This window comes from Macaca fascicularis, chromosome 2 (assembly GCF_037993035.2).
Source record: "Macaca fascicularis isolate 582-1 chromosome 2, T2T-MFA8v1.1".
Taxonomy (NCBI): domain Eukaryota; kingdom Metazoa; phylum Chordata; class Mammalia; order Primates; family Cercopithecidae; genus Macaca; species Macaca fascicularis.
The window spans coordinates 37,686,679-37,708,304 of record NC_088376.1 but is presented as its reverse complement, the minus strand read 5'-3'; the positions used below and the strand labels follow the sequence as shown (position 1 = coordinate 37,708,304).

Sequence of the window (21,626 nt, the reverse complement as noted above, 5' to 3'; positions counted from 1 at the left end):
GAGGCTCCACATTTTGATAGGAAAAGTATAAAAAAATTGCAGATATGTTTTAAATGACTACATAGGACATGATCTCAGGTTTTTAAGTGTTTGCTGATCTTTTCCTTCTTGTTATTCATTCATTATGTCACACTTATTGACACCTCCTATGTGCTACGTGCTGGGGGTGCTATGTGCGGGGGATGCCATGACAATCAGGATAGAACTCATGCTTCAGAGGTTCATGGAGCTGTAGGGTATCCAGCAAAATAAACACACAACTGGAGACCAGTGTGGAATGTGATCCTATAGAGGGAAGCAGAGGCGGCTGTGGGGGCACGCAGAGGGCAACCCAATCCAGCGTGGGGCAGGAGAGAAAGCCTGCCAGGAAGAAGTGATCACTGTGGTGAATTCTGAAGAATGATTTAGGGTTAGCCAGAAAAGAACAGTAAGACTTGCAACACAAGCAGAGCAAGCAGGTGCAGACCCAGAGGCCCATGGGGCAGATGAGTCAGAATGGCCTCTGTGTGCATGAAGGGAAGGAGATGCCCAGGGCATGTGTATCTGTGCAGCATGTGCACCTGTGGACATGTGTGTGTACACATGTACCTGTGTGGAGCTGGGAAAGGAGGTGCTGCTGGGCAGGAGGGCAGGAGGCAAGGAGGACCCAGGTGATGTAGGGTCTTGTGATGATTGGCCCTGAAGGTGCTAGGGAGCCAGCAACGGATTCACACCTGTGGTGTGACCGGGATTAAACCAAATACTACACTATCGTCCAACACCCAAAGTGTGTTCTGACCAGTGCCTACCCCAGGTCTCTGAGCACCTGTCCAAAATGTGGTGGATTTTCTGATACTAACACCTTGTTCCTTGCCATCTAGTTTACAGCCTGCATTCCACCATCCCAGACCATTTGGAGGCATTGTCAAAGGAGCTGAGAGCATCCCCGGATGGACTTTCTGGTCCTGTGACAATGGCCCCAGGAGCAGACAGCCCTGGAGGAACCTGCACAGATAGTTCAGGAGCAAGAATTCATGTGAAACCACCTGGAATGAGGCCCCTTCCCAATCCCCCACCCCAGCTCACCTCCCGGCTCCAGCCTCAGCATCAATGAGAAAGCCAAGGGTAAAGGTCCTATGTTGATGTGCTGGAAAAATACCAAGAGGAAAACAACAGAACAATTAACTGCAGGGCCCAGCTGCCTTTCACAGATAAGGCATTCTCTCTGCTGCCACCGTCAATGAAGCCACCTGCAATTATTCCTCATCCTTCTGCTCAGCCCTTTCCACTGCCACGGCTCCAAGGGGGCCTGGCCACTGTCCAGTGGGACTAGGATACTAAGGGATTTCTCTCCTCAACATCCCCCAACATGTTCTTCCATGCTCAAAGCTGATGCTAAATCCTAGTGTCCTCCTCTAATGTCATAAGTCTGCACCTGGCCAGACGGAAAAAAAGCAGTCAGAGCTCAAGAAACAACATGGCCCCAGGTCAAGGGTAAGCAGGACAGAGTCCACAAAGAAGAAGTCGCAGAAGTGCCCAAAGACAAACAGCAGCAGCTGGTCCTTCCTCTGAAAGGTGAGCCTATGGAAGGGAGTACCAGAAGACCTGCACTGTGCCCTGATTCCCCCCGCCAACACACACCCACCAACATTCAGGCACAGATGCCAACTGCAGCCATCTAAGCAACACAGCTTATCAAAGACAATATCTAGATGGACATTGATATGGTTTAGCTGTGTCCCCACCCAAATCTTAACTTGTGTTGTATCTCCCAGATTTCCCATGTGTTGTGGGAGGGACCTAGGCCAAGGGAATTGAATGAATCATTGGGGCCGGTCTTTCCCGTGCTATTCTGGTGCTAATGAATAAGTCTCATGAGATCTGATGCATTTTTCAGGGGTTTCCACTTTTGCTTCTTGCTCATTTTTCTCTTACAACCGCCATATAAGAAATGCTTTTCACCTCCCACCACGATTCTGAGGCCTCCCCAGCCATGTGGAGCCGTAAGTCCAATCAAACCTCTTTTTCTTCCCAGTCTCAGGTATGTCTTTAGCAACAGCATGAAAATGGACTAATACAGACATGCAGTTAAAAAAAAAAAAAAAAAAAAAGGCAATAATGACCACAGTGGGGGTCTGACTGGCAGGGGCACATGGGAAAGGCAATGTGCAACAGGAGGAAAAAGTTTTCTTCCAGCTGTGGAATAGGTGGGACAACTCCAAAGAGTGAGAAGAGAGTCTGGCCACAGGGTCCAAGCATTGACACCAGAGCAGGACTGTCTGTACCTTTGATGGCACCTGGCAGGACAAGGATAGACAGCTCCTGGTTAACACATGCTCACTGATTTAATTCACAAATAAGCAAAGTTAAATGGAAAAGGTGACTGAACTGGGAGGCAGAGAGGCCCAGGGAGTTCTGCAAACTTTAGTTTGAAACTTCACTCTTGAGCCAGTTAACTTCTCAAAGCCTCAGCTACCTCATCTGTAAAATGGGAGAAAGAATGCTTAGATGCGAAGGGTATGGGGACCAATACGTATAAAGGGACCAGCATACGACAGTGCTCAGTGAGTGGTTGGGAGCATAATCTAATCCTGGATCCTGCATTGCCAGCCTGTAGGGCTCCTGGAAAGTTTCTTCCCTTCCCTGAAACTGACCTCCAGTCCTGCTTCTGACATGTCAAAACTGTGCAGACAAGCCTGACCCCTTGCTGGCTCCCTCAGGCTTACACGGCCCCTGTAATCAGTCCCAGGGACCTTAGAAGCCACTGCCAAGCTACAGCCTTGGGCCCCTGCTCCCCTCGCTTGTCCCCTCCCTTTCTGACCACCTGCCTCTGCCCATTTCTCTGTTCATTATCACCTTCACAGGGAAATGGAGAAGCAGAGCAAGGAGGTTAAATTCAAATCGGTCATTTTGTCACTTGCCGCCAGGAAGTGGGAGGGGAGAGATGAGAGGCGCAAGGCCTCAGGTGCAATCTGTGGGCAGAAATGAGTCCTGGTAATTCTCAGAAAGTCTCCTATGTGTTTCTACATTGGCCCAGTTCTGCTACAGAGAACTCTGGGGGAACCGTCCATGAGCACCCTCCTTAAGCAGCTGCTAGTGGTGTTGTCTGCAGGTGCTGGGATTTTGCCTGATCTGGAGAAACATCTGTACTGGTGATGAGGGGTGGGAAACAGGACCTTCTTTATCCCCTTTTCCCTGTTTTCACAAGTAGATCATCTTGAAACTCGAATCACCAGCAGGGTCACTGTAGTGTAGTGAAGGGCCCCCCGGTCTTTAGCTTTGGGCATCCTCCCACAGAGCTAACACTCCATGCTTGCTGGAGAGTGAGTGAGCAGACGAATAAGATGCTTTTCCTGCCCTAGAAGGCTGAGAGCATAATGAACCATTTGCTAGGCTGTCGAAATGAAATCCTCTCACTCACAAAGTTGGAAGTAAACATACAAGTCAGTTACAGTGAGAGGCATCTGGCAGATAATGCTACATGGTACCAGTGGGGACCATGACCCCAATCCTGTCTGCACCACCTGCACAATCCTGGGCCTGCTGCCGGCCAGTGGGAGGTCCCTAGAGTACAGTCTTCCCCACGGAGGGCACTAGGCTTTCTCATGGAGGGCACTTAGCCTTCTTGATGTTGGCTAAGCTCACTCTTTCCTATCTCTGATACTTGAAAATCAGATGCTGAGCTGCCTCCTACAGAACCCCTGACAGGCTACGAAGATCCACGCCCCACCCATGATTTGCCAAAGGGTCACCATGCCTCAGATTGGACTTTATCTACAATTGTCAGCCCCTGCTTCTACAACTGCTTCTATCCTGGGGTGTGCATCCACTCCAAGTCCCTGCTACTCTCTCTACCATAACGATCCTTCCTCCAGTCTATTCAACAACGAGAAAAGGGACGCATAAGGAGGGACAGAGCTAACCCTGCACTTGTTTGCTTCCTGTACTTTAAGTCAGATAGAAAGTGGTTTTCCATCAACAAAGAAGAACCAACCCATCGCCCTCCAGGCCTCCCTGGAAAGTGTTATCAACTTTCTAACCCCCAGGGGAATGATCAACAAAAGCCAGCAAAGTGGCTCTAATACATCAGATATCAGGGACCTCTGATGGAGCAGATGGTCTGATCTCACCCCTCAATGCCCCCCACCCAAGCATAGTTAAGCATATTGACATGAGGGCCCCACCTACAGATACCGCTTGAAATGGAATCTGCAGAAGTTGAGGAATTTCTCATGCAAAATTTTGCTTTTAAATATGAAATCTTTCCCAAGGCATTACTTTATTATTACAGTAATTTCCTCAGAGGGGCAGACATCCAATGCTCTGTTTCTCCACCATCTTTGGAGACATCGAAATCTGACAGAAATATTCAAGTTGCTTAAGTGGCTAGTGCAGAAGAGGGAGACATAAAAAGAGCTCTTCCAAGGAATGCAGACTCCTGGAATCCAGGTGGAGGAAGACGCTCTCGACAGTCAATGGAGGATAGGTAAGTGTTTGGTGTGCCCCCTCCACCGCCCCCAGAACACATGGGGTCCCAGGTTCATCTCCTTTGGGGACACTTCTCTGACGATCATTTCTTCTTTGGGAGGGCTGGTCAGGGCAGAGAGAGGAACAAATATACCAGTCATTATTAGAAAGTGTGCTGCAGGACAAGTCTCCAGCTCTGTATCTAAGAACGTATAGGGCTGCAATAGGGGTGGGAATAGTGGGGTAGGAGGAAGGTGCAGAGAGAGAGCTATATAGAAACTGGAGCTTGATCTGAATTGTTGAGATTGTCTGAACATTTTGCTCATCTCTTCTTGCACGATCATGGAAACCTAAGCCCCCAGTAGCCAATGAAGTCCCCAGTGCCCAATGGCAGAGTCAGCGCTAGAACCCTTCCCACCCCTGGATTCCAGCTGATATGAGTCTTCCTTCATGCAAAGCCTTCAAAAGTGGTGGAGGAAGGTGACTAAAAATATAGACTACAGAGCCTGACTGCCTGGGTTCAGATCCAGGCTTGGCCACTTACTAGCTGTGTGACCTTATCAAATTACTTAACTACTCTATATCTCAGTCTTCTCACCTGAAAAATGGGAGAGGAGTTGATTATAATAATACCCACCTGATAGGTTTGGTAAGGCTTAAGTGAATTAGATCTCATTAGCAGTTTCCAAATATATTGGTGCCAGGCTGTCTGCATGTGAATCATTGGGGCCCTTCGGTAAAATGCAGATCCCCAGGCCATTCTGATTCAGCAAGTGCCGAGTTGGGCAAGACCTACCAGGACTTCTGACTGCAACTTGGTTTAGAAACATTCCCCTTGGCAGTGTTTCCAGGAAGCACATCAGGATCTTCAGGAAAGCCCACTTAAAATGCTGATTTTTAAGATCCATCCAAACCTGCTGAGCTTTTAGGGTTAGGACCCAAGAGTCTGTAGCAAACTGCCCAGGTAACATACTACCTGAATTCTGGGAAACACTACTTGAGCTGGTATTCCCCTCTTTGGGCTTCCAAAATTGCCCCTACCTTTTGCCCATGCTAGAAAAGCACTATGCATCTAAGCCTTAGTGATACTAAGAACATTTAAAGATTAACTATATATTATTTTAAATTTAGTAATATACATGTATTTTTTATTTTAATAGCAACTTACTTTCTTTTTAATCTAGTACAGAGTGTGTCCTTATATTGGTTATTACTTGTCCCTACCCCTATAGTTAGAATAAGTGGGTGTCATGACCCACTCAACACAGAAAGACACTGTGGCCAGGTGGACTGGGTAATTTTTCCAAGCAATAGAGCTGGGAGATGAAAAGGCAAGTGGAGTACTCTGGCTTCCTGATCCTACTATCTGTCACCACCCATGTTGATTCCATCTCTATCCTCATGGCCAGACCTCCCTCCTGACCCATATATTCCTTTCATTGCCCCAAGATCACAAAATTTATTCAAGCAACTAAAGAACATGTAGTTTCTACTAAATAGGAAGTACACATGCTAGATCCAGAGGAGGGGGTCATGGTGCTGTTCTGTGTCCCCTAGCATCGCCCTTCTTCTTTGGTCCTATTTGCTTTATCAAAGATTACTTCTCAATGGGTAAAATTAAATGAGAGCCATACCATGCCTCTGCCTCATGGGCTTTTCTTAAAGCACATCTTGGTCATCGGTACCCATTCTTGTAAGTAAACAAAGTAAGGGCTCTGAGATCTGGATCTGAGTTGCACAAGTCAACAGAATGCAGAAGGGGCTGGAGCCGGACACTGTGTGACGTAGCAGGCCCTCCCCATGCTCGGGAGCATCACAAGCTGCTGGCTTCCACCAACCCAGAAGGTTTGAGCTGGGACTGAGTCTGGGCCTCTGCAGTTGTTTACATTGCCAAGACTTTTCCCAAGCCATTGCCCAGAGCTGCATTGCCCTCCCTTGCCAGCATTCCATGCGTGGCTTGAGGAGGCAGCTCCACAAATACTGAGTAATGGTGATCATTCCACGTTGCACAGAAAATAAAATCAGCTAATACATGGAATTTTCTCAAATTTACTTTTCTTTCTCAGACATTTTAAAAAATCTTTGGTGCCTGCTAATGCTTACAGGCTCAAGCACGTTCATGGACACCCAAAACAGATGCATACACAGCAAACAAATATTAACAGAAAATGCAGAAACAGCCAATCACCGTCTAGCCTTGTGGCCTGTTGAAGACACGTGGGCTTAGTTTGGGGTTTTCCACCACAAACAGGTAATGGAAATGTAACTGTGTCCAAAATGTGTGCAGTGAAATTCAGTGCCCTAGCATTTCACACTGGGGCATGCCACAAAGGGGCACAGTAATTTAGTCATGCACTCATGCATCAACAATGCCTACTGGGAACCCACTACTTGTCAAACCTTGAGAAATCTACTACCCAAATACATGTGGACATCCAAGGGTGCCAGGGCCAGGCCTTCACTCTAGGCTACACAAAAGAGCAGGTCTCCTGGGAGTATTCCCATCAGCCAGTGTGCCGCACTCTGAGGCCTTCTGCAGGTGCATGGGTACTCCCTGGACACAGGGAGAGGGACTGGGAGACTGCTTCAAGCAGTTAGCAATTCCAGGTTGCTGCCTCCCAAGACGGACAATGTGCTTAGTCCAGGGATGCCTCTCTCTGAAGGTGGGTGTCCTCTGCTGCTGTAGCAGAGCCTCCAGAGAAGCCCATGTTTCCAGATCCTATCCCAAAGGGCACAAGACAAGGGGCAGCTCAGAGAATGCAAGCCGTTGCCTTCACTTCACAGACACCAGCAGCCCATTCTCAACAAGCTCTCAGAGCAGGTGGGAAAAGGCACCAGTGGGCTTGAAGAGGCAATTGTTTGTCAGGACGCTGAGCAAAGAGGCCTAGCTTTGTGTCCAGGAGGCAGAAGGATGTCAGCATTCTTGCCAGCACAGCCTGCCTTACTCCCTTCTGAAGACAGACTTAGCCCCAGCGAACCTTTTCCCTGTAGTGGCATCTCCCTCCTCACAGAGCAGAACTGGCTGGAAATGCGGGAGTGTGGGGGGGAAAGGAGGAAAGAGGAGCTTTCTTTCAGTCTGCGTTTCCTACACCCTAAACCAACAGTCCTCCTGCCTGATGATGGAAATTTGAGCCCCCTCCCCTCCCCTCCTCTGGCCCTCTGGCCAAGAAACAACCAGACCCTGTCCTCCTGCCTTCCACCCAGGCAGGGGGTGTCTTAAGGCCCTGCCTTCCTCTGGCCACATCTCCTCACCTGGCCCATGATTGTCACTGTCCCTTTGTCCCTGCCCTGGCCTGGGCTGAGGACCCGCCAGACTTCAGAGCAATTTGCCCTGGGTGCCAAGGCCTCACTGAAATTCCACCGCAGACCCCAGGAGAAAGCAGACAGACACATGAGTGTCTGAAATCTGCCGGGAGAGGCGCCCCCTGACCACAGCCGAGTTTGGGAAGGATCTGCTGTGCGTAGGCAGCTCATTGATCCACTTTCTAATCACTATTCCTCACTCATCACGAACCAAATAACGCTGGCCCCAGCCCAGCCAGGCAGGCGGGAAGGCGGCTCCGTGTGTAGAGAGTAGAAAATGAGCCTGCCTGTGTTCATTCTAGGAGAGGAGGGAGTGAATGGTACGTAATATCCCTGCGTACTGAGTAGGGACCAGGGGGCTGCTTTAATATTCTGCTGAATGTGGCGTTTCTTTTAACCCTTGCTGGAGATATTTTCAGCCCACAGAGTCAGGCTCCTTACTGTCAGGCCACTGGCAAAGTTTCCCGGCTGCAGCAAGAGAAGCCACAGCACCAGGGGTAAGTGGCTCCGGAAGGCCTGGGCGTCAGGGCCCTGCATACCTGGTTGGGATCCGACACAATGGCACCCGTGGGCAGCTTCCGGCAAACAGACAGGGATCTCTGGCTAGCCAAGAAGAGGGACAGGGAGGAAACTGCCCACGTTCTGATGCCTGCTGTGCTTCCATACGTTTGCTCTCCAAACTATTTCGCTTGCATGCACAGGAACCCAATGCCGACAGCACGCTCCCCAAAGTGGGCACCCATCTCCTCTCAGAGACCCGGCCACTGAACCTCTGGGGGCGCAAAGAGCACCGGGCCGGACCCAGCCTCGGACCGGCATGACGCCGCCCCAACGCTGTAAGTCCAGTCTGGAATTGGCCTTGCAAATGCGCTCACCGGGCTTTCCTGCCCGGTTTGGGGGTATATATCCCCTTGAATTTCCAATTTCAACTGCTCCCACACGTGTCTCTCAATAAGTCAAACCCAGGCATCCCTGCGCCAGGGTGTTGACGGCGTTCCACACGGCTCCAGTCTCCTCCTGCACGTTCCAAAAAGCAAACCCCTCCTTGCTCCCCTCCCTACAAAGCCCAGCAGTCCCTGAGGGCAGCAGGAGACGGAGGGCAGACAAAAAGCCACCTTCGGAAAAGCCAGCGAGAGCTTTCTAGGCATTAATCCCCGCACCCCCACGCCGCCACCAGAACAAACGTGGGATGCGGTGGTCTTCGCCAAAAGGGTAGGGAATCTTAGCCGCGCCTCGGGGCCCGGAATGCCCCTCCAGCTTCCCTTCCAGAAGGGCAGCGCTTTCCGGAATGGCGGAGGGCACCAAACCATCGTGTTTGGGGGAGTTTACACTGGGCAACCGGTCATAGTTTTGCGAGGAACGGGTAACAAGCGGAGCGAGCTACCAGATAGGAACGCTGTACGGGCGCCAGGAGCTGCGTGTCCCCGGTTTGGAGTCCCCCAGAGGAGTTCCACCCGGCGCAGGACACCGGGAAGTGGGGCTGCTAGCCGGACTGCGGCAGCGCATCACCCCTAGAGTTGGTTTTCTCCCGACAACTCCAACTCCGCTCTCCCACGGAGCTGCGTTCCCAGGAGACTGCCGCGGCCGCTGCTAGGCTGCGAAGAATGGGGGCGGGGGAAGGGGCGGTAGGCGGGGAGCTGGGCCGGGATTTCCCACAGGGATTCGCGAGCGCTACCGAGCGCCCAGGCTCCCCGCTGCGCTGGGCACGGTGTCTTTGGAGCGCGCTTTCCAGCCACCGGCCGGAGGCACCGCCAAGTCTGAGCTGGCAGAGAGTGAGGCTGCCCGACGACTCCCGGCCGCCAAGCCTCCTCTCCGGCGTGGTGGAGAGGCTGGGAGACTTTAGGTAGGACCGACCACTCACCCCAGCCCACTCCTGTTCCAAGGCTCAAGAGGCGAAAAGGCTGTCCACCTCTCCCCGAGTGACCCTGGAAACGCGCAGTCCCGCAGGCGCCCGGACCTCCAGACTGGTCCCCAAGGGTACGGCCAACGAACTCGACCCCTCTCCTTCGGCGGCCACTTGCGGGGTACCAGGGCAGAGCTTCTCTGGCCCCCGCGCGCAGTGCTTGCACGCCGAGCAGAGTCCACGAGCCCGTGGACCGCGAGCTGGGGAAAGGGAGGTGGCGCGCGGCTGCTCAGAAGCGCATCCGTGCCTGGGAGCAGACGGGCGCCAGTACTCCAGGAGCCGGATGGCAAGAGGCACCCCTTTCTCCCCAACGCCTAGCTCCGGCTCTGCCCAGAGCTAAGGAGCATGCACCGCAATGCAGCGGGCTCCGCGCTCTCCGAGCGGGGGCTGCGGGAGACCGAGACTCGCTGCCAGCGAGTGCTGGGGCGAGGAAACCGGGAGACTCAGCGAGTCAGTTTCGGGCGCTAAGAGCCAGCCGGGGGCGCGCTGGTGGGTGCCGCCCAAAGCCCCGCGCTCAGCAGCGGCCGAGGCTCCCACACCTCCTTGCCCTCGGGTCCGGCACTGCAAAGCAATTAGAGAAACCCCGCGAGGCGCGGAGCACAGCAGTCCTGAGGCGGCAGGTACCAGCAGCCAACTTGCTCCGTGGAGGGTACGTTACCTTCCATCGCGGCCACTGCGGAAGCCAGGAGGAGCAGTAGCAGACAATCCAGGGCCATCGCTGGCCGGCGGCCCCCAGGCCGAGCCCGAGCTGAGGCAGCAGCGCCGGGAGAGCGCCGCGTCCCGGGGTGCCGCTGCGCTCCCCGCGGGTGGTTTTTCGGTATCCTTTCGCGCTCTCGCCGGGACCGGACTCCCCGGAGCGCTGCGTGGGCGTGGGCAGGAGTGTGCGCGCGTGGGGCGGTGCGGGCGCGCGTGGGTGTGGGTGTGCATGTGTGTGTGTGTGTTTATGGGAGAGGTGGGTGTGTGCGTGCGTGTGTGAGAGAGGGCGAGGGAGAACGAGCCTGGGAGAGCGCGCGAGAGCGAGTGCGTCCTGGTGTCACATTGCGAGCTACAGCGGAGCCTACGGGAGGACGGAGCCGGCCAGACTGACGCGGGAGGGAGCGGGATCCCCCACCATCAGCTTTCTCCCCACCCCTAACACCTCCTGTCCAATCAAGGAATCAAACCTGCAAAATTCCCCCGGCCAATCAGGCGCGAGCACCTCCTTACACTGGCATTGTTAGTTTAAGAAAAACTTTTGCTTGCGAGGCTGTGCGGGAGGGCTCGGAAGGCGCTAGGAGGGGTCCGGGCTCCCCCTCGTGGTGCTCTCGGAGAACCGCAGCGGCCCGCCCAGCTCGCTCTGTCCCCACCTAGGGGGCCCAGCGAAAGAGCTGTGGAGGCCTCGTGCCCTTACATCCCACCCAGGACCGAATGCGCTTTAAATAATCAAATGAGCCGTCTTTCCTTTTCTCTGTGACAAAAGCACCCTGCCTACCCTGTTTATAGCAACTCCAGGGACGCACCAGTGCCTGTCCTGCAGAGCTCTTAACTGTCTAGCACGGGTTGGTATTTACTAATCAATTTTGTTTATCGCTGGGTCTCCCCCTTATTAAAATGGGGTCACCGTTTTCGGATTCTTGCCTATTTTGTTCACTACAAAATCCCCAGTTCACAGAATAGTGCCTAGCTTGTGGGAGGCACAGTACATGTCCGTTGAAAGAATGAATACTGTTCAGATAACCTGTGGGCCCTTGCTCCAGGGTCCACAGGGAACCGAACTTGCTTCCTGTCCAACATTTCGCAGTTCTTTTTCTGCAGAAACCTCTGGTTTCCTTTAGTGTTCACTTACCAATGCATTGTGAACTTCCACAGAGGGCCCTGACCCCAGAGGACAGCTCAGCGGGGGGAGACCAGGAGTCACACAGCTCTAAAACAGCAGAGCCGGCAAGAGGGCTCTCCCAGGCCTGCGCAGGGCGAGGTGTACTGTTGCTGCGGGCCAGGCCTTCAGTGTGGCTGGGAAAGACTTAGGCAGCAACCCGGGATGCAGCCTTGGAGATAGGAGCAATTCTCCCAGGCTCAGCTCTCACAGCTGCACTTTATCTTCCTGTTTCTGGAGATGGTCAAGGATTCTAAATCAGAAACTCACCTTGAGGCTGTTATATGTTATACTGGAGATGTGCCCTTCCTTCCTCCCCCGCCCCCCTACAGACCTGATGATAGTCTGGTCCTACAGGGTCAGGGATGACCCGTTAGGTACCCCCCTCCTCCTCCTAGGCCTCTCACCTTGGAGGCACCAAGCCTTTCCCCGGTCTGTGAATGAGTTAACAGCGGGCAGATGTGATGGTTCTCTTTGGGATGACTCTCCTTTCTGGGCATTTCTAAATCAGTTCCCCACCCCCCCACCCCCGCCTCTGCGTGTCTAGTCTCTCCTTTGCTGGGACTGCTTCCTCTCCACCACAGCCAGACTCAAGTCCCCCAATCCTGACAATTCTTTCCTTCCCTGGCTCTGACTCAGGCTGCCTTCCTCCTCCCCTCCCCTCCCTTCCACCCCACCTCTGTGCCTGAAGGGAAGATGTCATCAACCTCCACCTCCTCATCATCCACCTTAATGCCAGGTTAGCTGCCCTCTGTGCCTCCACACCACCAACTGTGTCCTGATGTCCCTGGAGCCACTTGATGTCACCCTGGGCAACAACCTGCTCCTAGTTAGCCATCATCCTCCTGCACCGTCAGCACCCACTGACACTGGTGTCCAGTAGTTCTTCTGGGGCTCTGGCCCCAGTTTCCATGTTCCTGCTTCTCCTCCTACCCATCTTGTCTCTTCTTTCTGTTCCCTCTGTTACCTCTTCAGCTCCCAAGAGAGGTATCCCCCAAACTCCATCCTTGGAGTTCATCCTCCTGGGGTACATGGGCAACTCCTTGGCAGCTTCACTTGCTGTTTTACCCCCAGCCATCCTCTCACGAATGGACAGGGGAATGGATGGATGGGTGAGTTTCACACTCTTCCCTCCCCCTTTCACTACATCACAGTCACTTGGCAGGCATGTCTAGCAAAGTCCCCACTCTGCGACGTCCTCCTTCTTATGCCCTTGTCCTATGCCTGTGCATCTGACCCAGTGTGAGCCCATGCTACCTTCCCCTGGACAACTGGAGGGTCTCTGAATGATGGTCCAGCTTCCCTCCCTCCCCTTAATCCCTCCACTCTGCTGCCAAACTCATCCTTCCCAAGCCAAGTTTGATTTTATCTCTTCCCTGCATAGCAACCTAGTGGCTCCTCACTGTCTGCTGAAGAGAGACTGACCACTCTAGCATGACATTCAGACTGCTCTGTAAGCTCCCTGAAACCTGCCTTCTCAGCCCAGACTCTGCTAGTCTTTCTCTGGGCCTAGGATATTCTCTTGTCATCTCCACAGCCACACCCAGGTCAGTCATGTGCCCACCCATGTATTCAGGCAGGCTCTGTTCTAGCTATGGGAACACAGTGGACAGACCTTGTCTGAGGGGTCTTACCGTGTGGTGGAGGGATGGCAATAATAAGCAAATAGGCAGTGGTATGTCAGGTGCTGAGGAGAGCTCTGGAGAATCACAAAGCAGGAAGCAGCGAGAGAGTGACAGTGGCTAGTTAGACATGCTGGGAAGACCTTCTGTTTACTGAGCACCTTCTGCCACAAGCGCTGTACTGGATGTTTACTTGCACAACTGAAATGAGTTGAATTGAATTTCCTGACCTCTATTCCTACCCAAATCCCACCTCTCCTAGGAAGCCTTTTCTTCTGTCCCTCTCCCTGATACCCTCATGTTATATTTCTGTGGGTACTGAATGCCTTTCTCAGACATGGCTGAAGATAGAACTGACCATTATCCAACTAACCGCAGAATGTCACACCTGGGTGGGGGGTGCTTGGAGCCCACCAAGTACAGGGATTTCAAGTACAACCCTGCTAGGAACTTTGAATTTGTGCCAGGATAATTACAAGAACGTCACCAACTAGGCCCTCTAAAAATACTGATCCCTAGGCCTTTCAGTAAAGATTTTAAATCAGTAGGGATGAGGTAGGCCCGTGATATGGTTTGGCTGTGTCCCCACCCAAATCTGCTTCCATAATTCCCACATGTCTTGGGAGGGACCTGGTGGAAGGTAATTGAATCACGGGGGAGGGGGAGTTCCCATGCTGTTTTTGTGATAGTGAGTAAGTCTCATGAGATCTGATAGTTTGATAAAGGGAAGTTCACACACACACACACACACACACACACACACACACACGCTCTCTTGCCTGCTGCCATGTAAGACGTGTCTTGCTTCCCCTTTGCTTTCCATTATGATTGTGAGGCCTCCCCAGCCATGTGGAACTGTGAGTCAATTAAACCTCTTTCCTTTATAAATTACCCAGTCCCGGGTATGTCTTTATTAGCAGCGTGAGAACAGACTCATACAGCCCATGAATGTGATTTCATATCCTCCCCTCCCCAATTGACTCTGCTGCATGATGAGGCTTGGAAGCTGCTGTTCTTGGTCCAGGAGCTTACAACTGCCCTGAGGCCTCCTCAGGGGATACTCATGAAAGTGGCCAAGGAATTGGGGCTTCAGACCTCACCTCTACTCCAGTAGCTTTTTTATCTTTTTTACTGGGCATCTATATCAGGTTTTGTTTGTTTGTTTTTAAGGAAGTGTTCTTTAGCAGGAAAAGAAGGAGGGAGGGGAAGAGTAAAAGGAATTCAAGGAGAGGATTTGATTGGGGTCGGGTAGGGAACATTAACTCATTGATGACTTCTAGAACATGCTGATGGCTCAGGCAAGAATAGTGTCAGTTTAGGGCTGCTTGCTAATTTCCGTAATAACTCAAGGGATTGACTTTTCTTGAGCAAGTTAAATATTAATTTAGCTTTGCAGAAGATTGATCTTTCTCTAGCAATGGGTTATGATTTGTAAATATCCCTGAAGGCACCATTGGTTTGGGATTCCAAGCCCGGGTGCCTCTTTTCCCCTAGAGCATCTCCTTGGCAATTTTTTTTGTGTCTGATGTCAAATGCTCGCTTATTTTCTTGATTAATCACTCAGCTATTTGATATCACTAAATCACTCCTTCAAAGCGACAGATGCTTGCTGCTAAGGCCAGCAGCTGAGGGCTCTCAGGCACCCAAGGGTGACTGAACTCTTTTGCTAAGACTCAGAGGCCCATCTGACTAGAAGGCTTTGGGGCAGTCAACCAGTTCACTCCCTACCTCTAAACAGTTTTGTGTCTAAATGTTTGGAAAGCATTTCTAGTGAAAACAATTGCACAATTTCCCGCTGATAATTCTACTCAATATAAAGCTATTCTATTAGAATGTTCCTGCTCACTTATAACCCAAATCATATGTATGTGTATATATATATGTCCATGTGTGTATATATGTGTATATATGTATATATATATATATAACCTTTTTTCATTCACTACTTATTAGTGAAAAGGGTACACAAACAGCATCCATCCTGAGTATGATCACATGCATATCTTGTACATGAAAAGACTTTGTTGCCCCGTCCTATCCTTTCCTTTTGACATATTGCTTTACTGCATAAATAAAAGGTTCAGTTACACATTCCATGACCCAGGTGACCTTTAATTAGATTCTTAAGCTGCAAAACATATTTTCATCAGTTATTTTTTTATCACTTCTCAGCCTTTTGGCTAAGATCAAGTGTAGTTATTTTTTGAGAGGCAGGTGAATCCTTTAAGATTTATTTGAAACACTTTAATATGGATAATAGGCAAATAACAAAAAGCTTCCTTTCCATCTTTTGTTCTTTCTTCCAACATTTATTCAGCAGCAATTCTGTGCCAATTGTCGGCGAAGTGCTAGGGACCCAGTGATGGCTGGGACCCAGTCTCTCCCTTTAAAGATCTCATGGTCTCCCAGTGGAGATGGGTTAAAAAGTGAAAGGTATTATGGGACTTGTCATCCAAAATGGTCTCTAACTAGAGGCCTCCAACAAGCCTCTCCTTGCTTCTCAGGAAAATACCCCAGCAAATGCAGACAAATATGAAGAATTATAAAACAAGGTGAACAAACACTGATAGACAACCTAATTGCCAGGATGTGGAAGAAACTAACAATACTTAAAAGGTACATCAAGCTGGATTGAGAAAAATCTATCAAGCATATGTATGACATATGCCAAGTTCTCTTTTTTAAAAGAGAAACTGCTTTAAAGACATAGCTAGGAAGGCATATTGTCATTCCCTCTCTGTCGATACTTGACTCAGACACTCAGGATCTCTACTAACCAGAGAATGGAGTAAATATCTGTCATCACCATTGTTGTTCAGTTTCAAGCCAAACAAAGAACAGTTTCCCTGGTCTTCCTCTTCCCTTCCTTAGTGTCTTCTACATCTAGAAGAGCTTAAAAATGAAATACACAACTGGATAGATGGATGGGCTGATGAAGACACAATGCATTCTTCAGGTAAAAAACAGTCAAGAGGCTGGAACAGTCACAGTAATGACTGTACTGTGACAGTACAGCCTGCTGACTAGAGTTTTTCCTGGGATACAGCAGGTCAGAGCACCAGAAAATTGGGATGGTGGTTGGAGAAAGATGCTACTTCAGTAGAGAAGACATACACTAGATGAAGCCTGCTGGCAACTGGCAATTAAGCATTGCCGTAGGTTTATAAAGGCGATTCAGTGATTAAGCAAGTAGACAGCTAGAGGATCGAAGGCCAACCCACTCATCCTGCCTACCAAAATACACTGAGAATTAATGAGTCTTTGCCTTCTCAAGGAGGAGTGAAGAGAAGTCAGGACACTTCAGGGACCTATTAGAACACTGCAAAACCAGGCGCAGCACCTTCAAGACCCAGATGAGAAGCGTCCTTTTGAAAATGACGTTCTGCAGAATCTAGAGACATTTTCAGAAAACTTCTTGGCACACATGAAGATGTAAATTTGAATATAGAGAAACAAACTTACGAGAAAACAAGTTAAACAGAAAAGACAACAGAATAAAAGAAGAGGGGAGGAGAAAGGGATAGGAAGTGTTTTAAGGAAGCAAAAATGCAGTGTCTGAATTCAATTCCGCATTGGTGTGTCAGTCAAGACTACATTTGTTGCTGCTGAACATTAAATGGATGATATAAAAGATAAACTGGAGAAGCTTTCCAAAAATGCATACAACATAAACAGAAAAGAAAACTGGAAACAGAGAATACAAAACAAACAAGATAGAAAATGGGGAACCAACTTATATAAAATTGTGCTAGTTGCTTACAAGGTGCTGGGGACCTTAAAGGGTCCCCAAAAGAGTTCCAAGAAGAGTTCAGAGTTCTTTAAAAAGAAACCAGTACAAATGCTGTGAAAGTGAAGACAAAGCCATGAAAGCATAACATTTTTCTTAGCTGAATAAAGACATGATAGTCTCATCTAGATAACGTTTTTGAACCATATGGATTTTTTAAAAGAAATTTTACATCTATTCAAGAACACACACAGACACATTCACGGCCACATAGAAAAACAGGATATCTATAGTGGAATAAATATTAATTTCAGAAAACTAAATTCTAGGGAAAAAATGAAGCAAGAGCTATAGAGTTTGGGTTTTTCTTGGTTTTGTTGGTTTAGTTTGGTTTTTTAGCAATAAAGTTTTTAAGAGGGAAAATTTGTAGCACAAAATACATATAAATCCAGCAATTTGAAAACAACAAACATTTTCAGGTCTCAGAAAATTTGCAACACTTTAGAAAAAAATTACTTAAAAATATATTCCAATTGATAAAGAGATGAAATTTGGTGTCAAGCAATAAAATCAATTAAAAGAGATGTCTAAATATTTGCAGATTGCTTTTTAATTTTCTTTTAATTCATCCTGCATAACTGCAACTTTGTACCATTTGACCTATATCTCTTATTTTCACCCCCCTCTATCTGGTAACCACTGATCTACTCTCTGTTTCTACATATTTGACTTTTAAAAATAGATTCTACTGCCGGGCGCAGTGGCTCACACCTGTAATCCCAGCAATTTGGGAGGCCAAGGCGAGTGGATCACCTGAAGTCAGGAGTTCAAGACCAGCCTGGCCAACACGGTGAAACCTCATCTCTACTAAACATACAAAAATTAGCTGGACTTGGTGGTGGGCACCTGTAATCCCAGCAACTCAGGAGGCTGAGGCAGGAGAATCACCTGAAGCCAGGAGGCGGAGGTTGCAGTGAGCCAAGATCATGCCACTACACTCCAGCCTGGGGGACAAGAGCGACACTGTTTCAAAAAAAAATATGACTGAGATGATGCAGTATTTTTCTTTTTGTGTCTGCTTTATTTCACTTAGCACAATGTCCTTCAGGTTCAGTCATGTTGTTACGTATGGCAGGATCTTCTTTTTTAGGGCTGAATAATATTTCTGTGAGTGTGTGTTGTGTGTGTGTGTGTGTGTATCACAATTTCTTGTCAATGGATCCACTCATCCATTGATGGACACAGGTTGTTTCCATATCTTGGCTATTGTGAATAATGCTGCAGTGAACATGGGAGTGCAGATACCTCTACAAGGTTCTGATTACATTCCTTTGAGTATAAACCAAGAAAAGGGATTTCTGGTTCATGTGGTAGTTTTATTTTTAATTTTTTGAGCAACCATTTTTCCATAATGGCTACACCAATTTACCTTCCAACCAACAGTGTATCCTTTTCTCTCATGAACACTTCCCCTTTATTTTGTTTGGTAATAGCCATTCTAACAGGTGCGAGGTGATATCTCACAACTTTTATTTCAATTTTCCTGTTGATTAGTTGAATACCTTTTCATGTATCTGCTGGCCACGTTTATGTCTTCCTTGGAGAAATGTCTGTTCAGGTTATTTGCCCATTTTTAGTTGGGTTATTTGTTTTTTGGTTTTTGGAAGTTTTTTAAATATTGAATTGTGTGAGTTCCTCACATATTTTGGATATTAACCCCTTATCAGATATATGGTTCATGAATATGTTCTCCTGGTCTGTATGCTGCCTTTCTATTTTATTGATTGTTTCTTTTGCTGTGCAAAAACTTTTTAGTTTGATGTAGTCTCACTTGTTTATTTTTACTTTTGTTGCCAAAAGTTTTTGTGTGATGTCCAAAAAATCACTGCCAATGCTAATATCAGGGACCTTGTTCTCTGTTTTCTTCTAGGAGTTTCACAGTTTCAGGTCTATGTTTAGGTCCTTAAACCGTTTTGAGTTGATTTCTGTGTGTGGTATAAGAAAAGTGTCCAAATTAGTTTGTTTGCATGTGGATATCCAGTTTTCCCAATACCATTTGTTGAAAATACTCCCTTTTTCCCTTTGTATCTTCTTGATGTTCTGTCAAAAACTGGTTGACCGTATATGCTTGGGTTTATTTCCAGGCTTTCCGTGTTGTTCCATTAGTCTGTGTGTCTGTTCTTACGCCAGTGCAAGACCGTTTTGATTACTATAGCTTTGTAATATCATTTGAAATCAGGAGATGTGATGTCTCCAACTTTGTTTTCCATTCTTAAGATTGCTTTGGCTCTTCAGGGTCTTTCATGGTTTTATATGAATTTTAGAATTGTGTTTTCTATTTATGTGATGAACGCCATTGGAATTTTGATAGGAATTGTGTTGAATCTATATATTACTTTGGGTAGTATGGACACTTTAACAATATTAATTCTTCCATCCAGTGAAGATGAGATATCTTAGCATTTATTTGTCTTTTTCAGATTCTTTCATGAATGTTTTATAGCTTTTAGTGTACAGATTTTTCACATTCTCAGTTAAACTTATTCCTAAGTATTTTATTCATTTTTTTTTTTTACTATCGTAAATGGGATTTTCTTGATTTCTTTTCCAGATAGGTTGTTACTGGTGTGAATATATACAACTGATTTTTGCATGTTAGTTTTGTGTCCCTTTAAATTAAAATAAAATGTAAAAAGTAATCTCAATAAAGAACACTCATATTGTTAAAATTCTAATTACTAAAGCCTAGATCCAGTGCTTTAAATTACATTAATTAGGACCAAAGAGAAGAGGAATATGGGGAGAAGGAAAAGAAGAGGAAAGCTATCTGACATTCCTTGTTTACTTAGGAGGAATTGAGACTCTTAGAAATACTGATTTAAAATAGCTAAACTTGGTTTAAAAGTGGCTTGAAATACTTAAAGGCTTTTACAAATATACTCTGAAGAAGTATATATATACCTTTGAAAATACTAGAGAAAATAAAAGCAAAATATAACTCCTATTTTTAAAATTATTTTATTTATTTATTGTTTTTAGAAGCCAGGCTGTAGGGATGACTACTGCCACCAGACAGAGCCCAACCCCAACCCCTATTAAAAAAAGAAAAGAAGGAATGAAAGAAGTTTAAAAAACACAAATAGAAGGAAAGTTACTATTTATGCAATTAAAATTTATAAGAAATTAGAGAAATCACTTCCAATAAGAAATATGAATGAATTGGGTCAGGTGCAGTGGCTCATGCCTGTAACCCCAGCACTTTGGGAGGCTGAGGTGGGCGGATCACCTGAAGTCAGGAGTTCGAGACCAGCCTGAGCAAGATGGTGTAACCCCATCTCTACTAAAAATACAAAAATTAGCCGGTCCTGGGGGCACACGTCCATAATCCCAGTGACTCGGGAGATAGAGGCAGGAGAATCGCTTCAACCTGGGAGGTAGAGGTTGTAGTGAACTGAGATGATGCCACTGCATTCCAGCCTGGGCAACAGAGCAAGACTCTATTAAAAAATAATAATAAATTTTTAAAAAGAAGAAAAAGAAAAGAAAAAAAGAAATATGAATGAATTGAATCTTGATTAAAAGATAAGCAATTTTTGGCTAAAAAATAATGTCATTATGTATCATACCTCAAAGGAAAAATAAATAGTAAAAAACAAAAAAACAAAAAACCCTTGCATTTGTGCTAATATTATAGACAAAATAACCCACACAACTCTTAATAAAAACATCTAGAAAAATTCAATAACATGTGAAATAGCTTCTTGTGAATGTATTGCAGAGCCATAAGAAGTATCCCCAAGAGCACAGAAACAAAGAGGTACAAAAAGCTAGAATGACGAATCTGGGAGCTTACGCTGCAGGGATTGATCCCCAATCTGGGAAACATAATGACTTAAATTTTAATAGATACAAGGTTTTGAATGAATACAAGGCAGAAAGCTGGAACTGAGACAACTGCATAAATCTGAAGCTTTAAATTGCAACACCTTCACTGAAAGAATGGAGGAAAGGAAAATTTACTCACTGTCCTAAAGGAGAACAAGGATGCTTGCCACTCTTGGCTTGGGTGGAGTGGGTAAGATAAAATAATCTCCGCTCAGAATTCTTGTCATATGCCTTCACTCATATGGATTTCAAATTCAAATTTATGCTACTTGAATAATCTCAGATCTCCCAAGCCAAGAACTCAGCTGAAAAAAGCACTTATAAGTAGATAATACCCTGGGAACATTAAGGGGAAGAAAATGCAAGAGGCACACAACATCCACAGAATTCCCAAAACGAGATTAGACCCCTATTATAAAACTATCAAAGAAAGACTTTTAGATATCAGTATTTTAAATAATAAAGGAAGACACTATAAAAAGAATCTATAGATTTGGGAGAGAACCACATAGAACAGGAAAAATTTTAAATAGACATTGAAATTAAAAACTAAATGAATAGGTTCAAGAGATTAAATATGCTTGAAGAGTGGTCTGCTGAACTTTGAATTAATTTTTCCAAATTAACTATAATGTAAGGCAGAAAAACAAAGAGATGTAATCTTAAAAACCATTGAGAAATATGGGTGATGTTTAATTTATTTAATACTTAGGAGAAAATAATGGAAGGAATGGGAGGATAAGGAATACTTAAAGAAACAATGGCAGATAAATTTTTGAACTGACAAACAAATGAATTATTCAGATTCAAGAAGCAGATTTAAGAAGTTCTGAGCAGAATAAACAACAAAAAAAAAATTCCTAACTAGACAAATCATAATGAAACTAA

General features: G+C 47.0%; 1 protein-coding gene and 1 long non-coding RNA gene across 5 annotated transcripts in view; one reads left to right on the top strand and one right to left on the bottom strand.

The window, feature by feature from the left end:
* Positions 1-10,736, bottom strand: part of EPHB1 (EPH receptor B1) — a 451,907-nt gene extending 441,171 nt beyond the window's left edge. For 3 of the 4 annotated variants that reach the window (XM_074033728.1, XM_005545827.4, XM_045386941.2), the window contains exon 1: positions 10,311-10,736. Coding sequence is in view for 2 of the 4 variants with exons in the window: in XM_005545827.4 (XP_005545884.3) it covers positions 10,311-10,368 (58 nt within the window). In the remaining 2 variants the exon portion in view is untranslated. Of the gene's footprint in view, positions 1-9,610; positions 10,098-10,310 lie in introns of those variants that run through there. The other variant, XM_065539952.2, reaches the window with a different exon arrangement.
* LOC135969632 (uncharacterized) lies at positions 9,404-19,596 on the top strand. The gene is made up of 2 exons (XR_010584949.2): positions 9,404-10,301; positions 17,596-19,596. It is a non-coding gene; the product is annotated as an uncharacterized lncRNA (long non-coding RNA).
* The last annotated feature ends 2,030 nt before the right edge of the window (positions 19,597-21,626 follow it).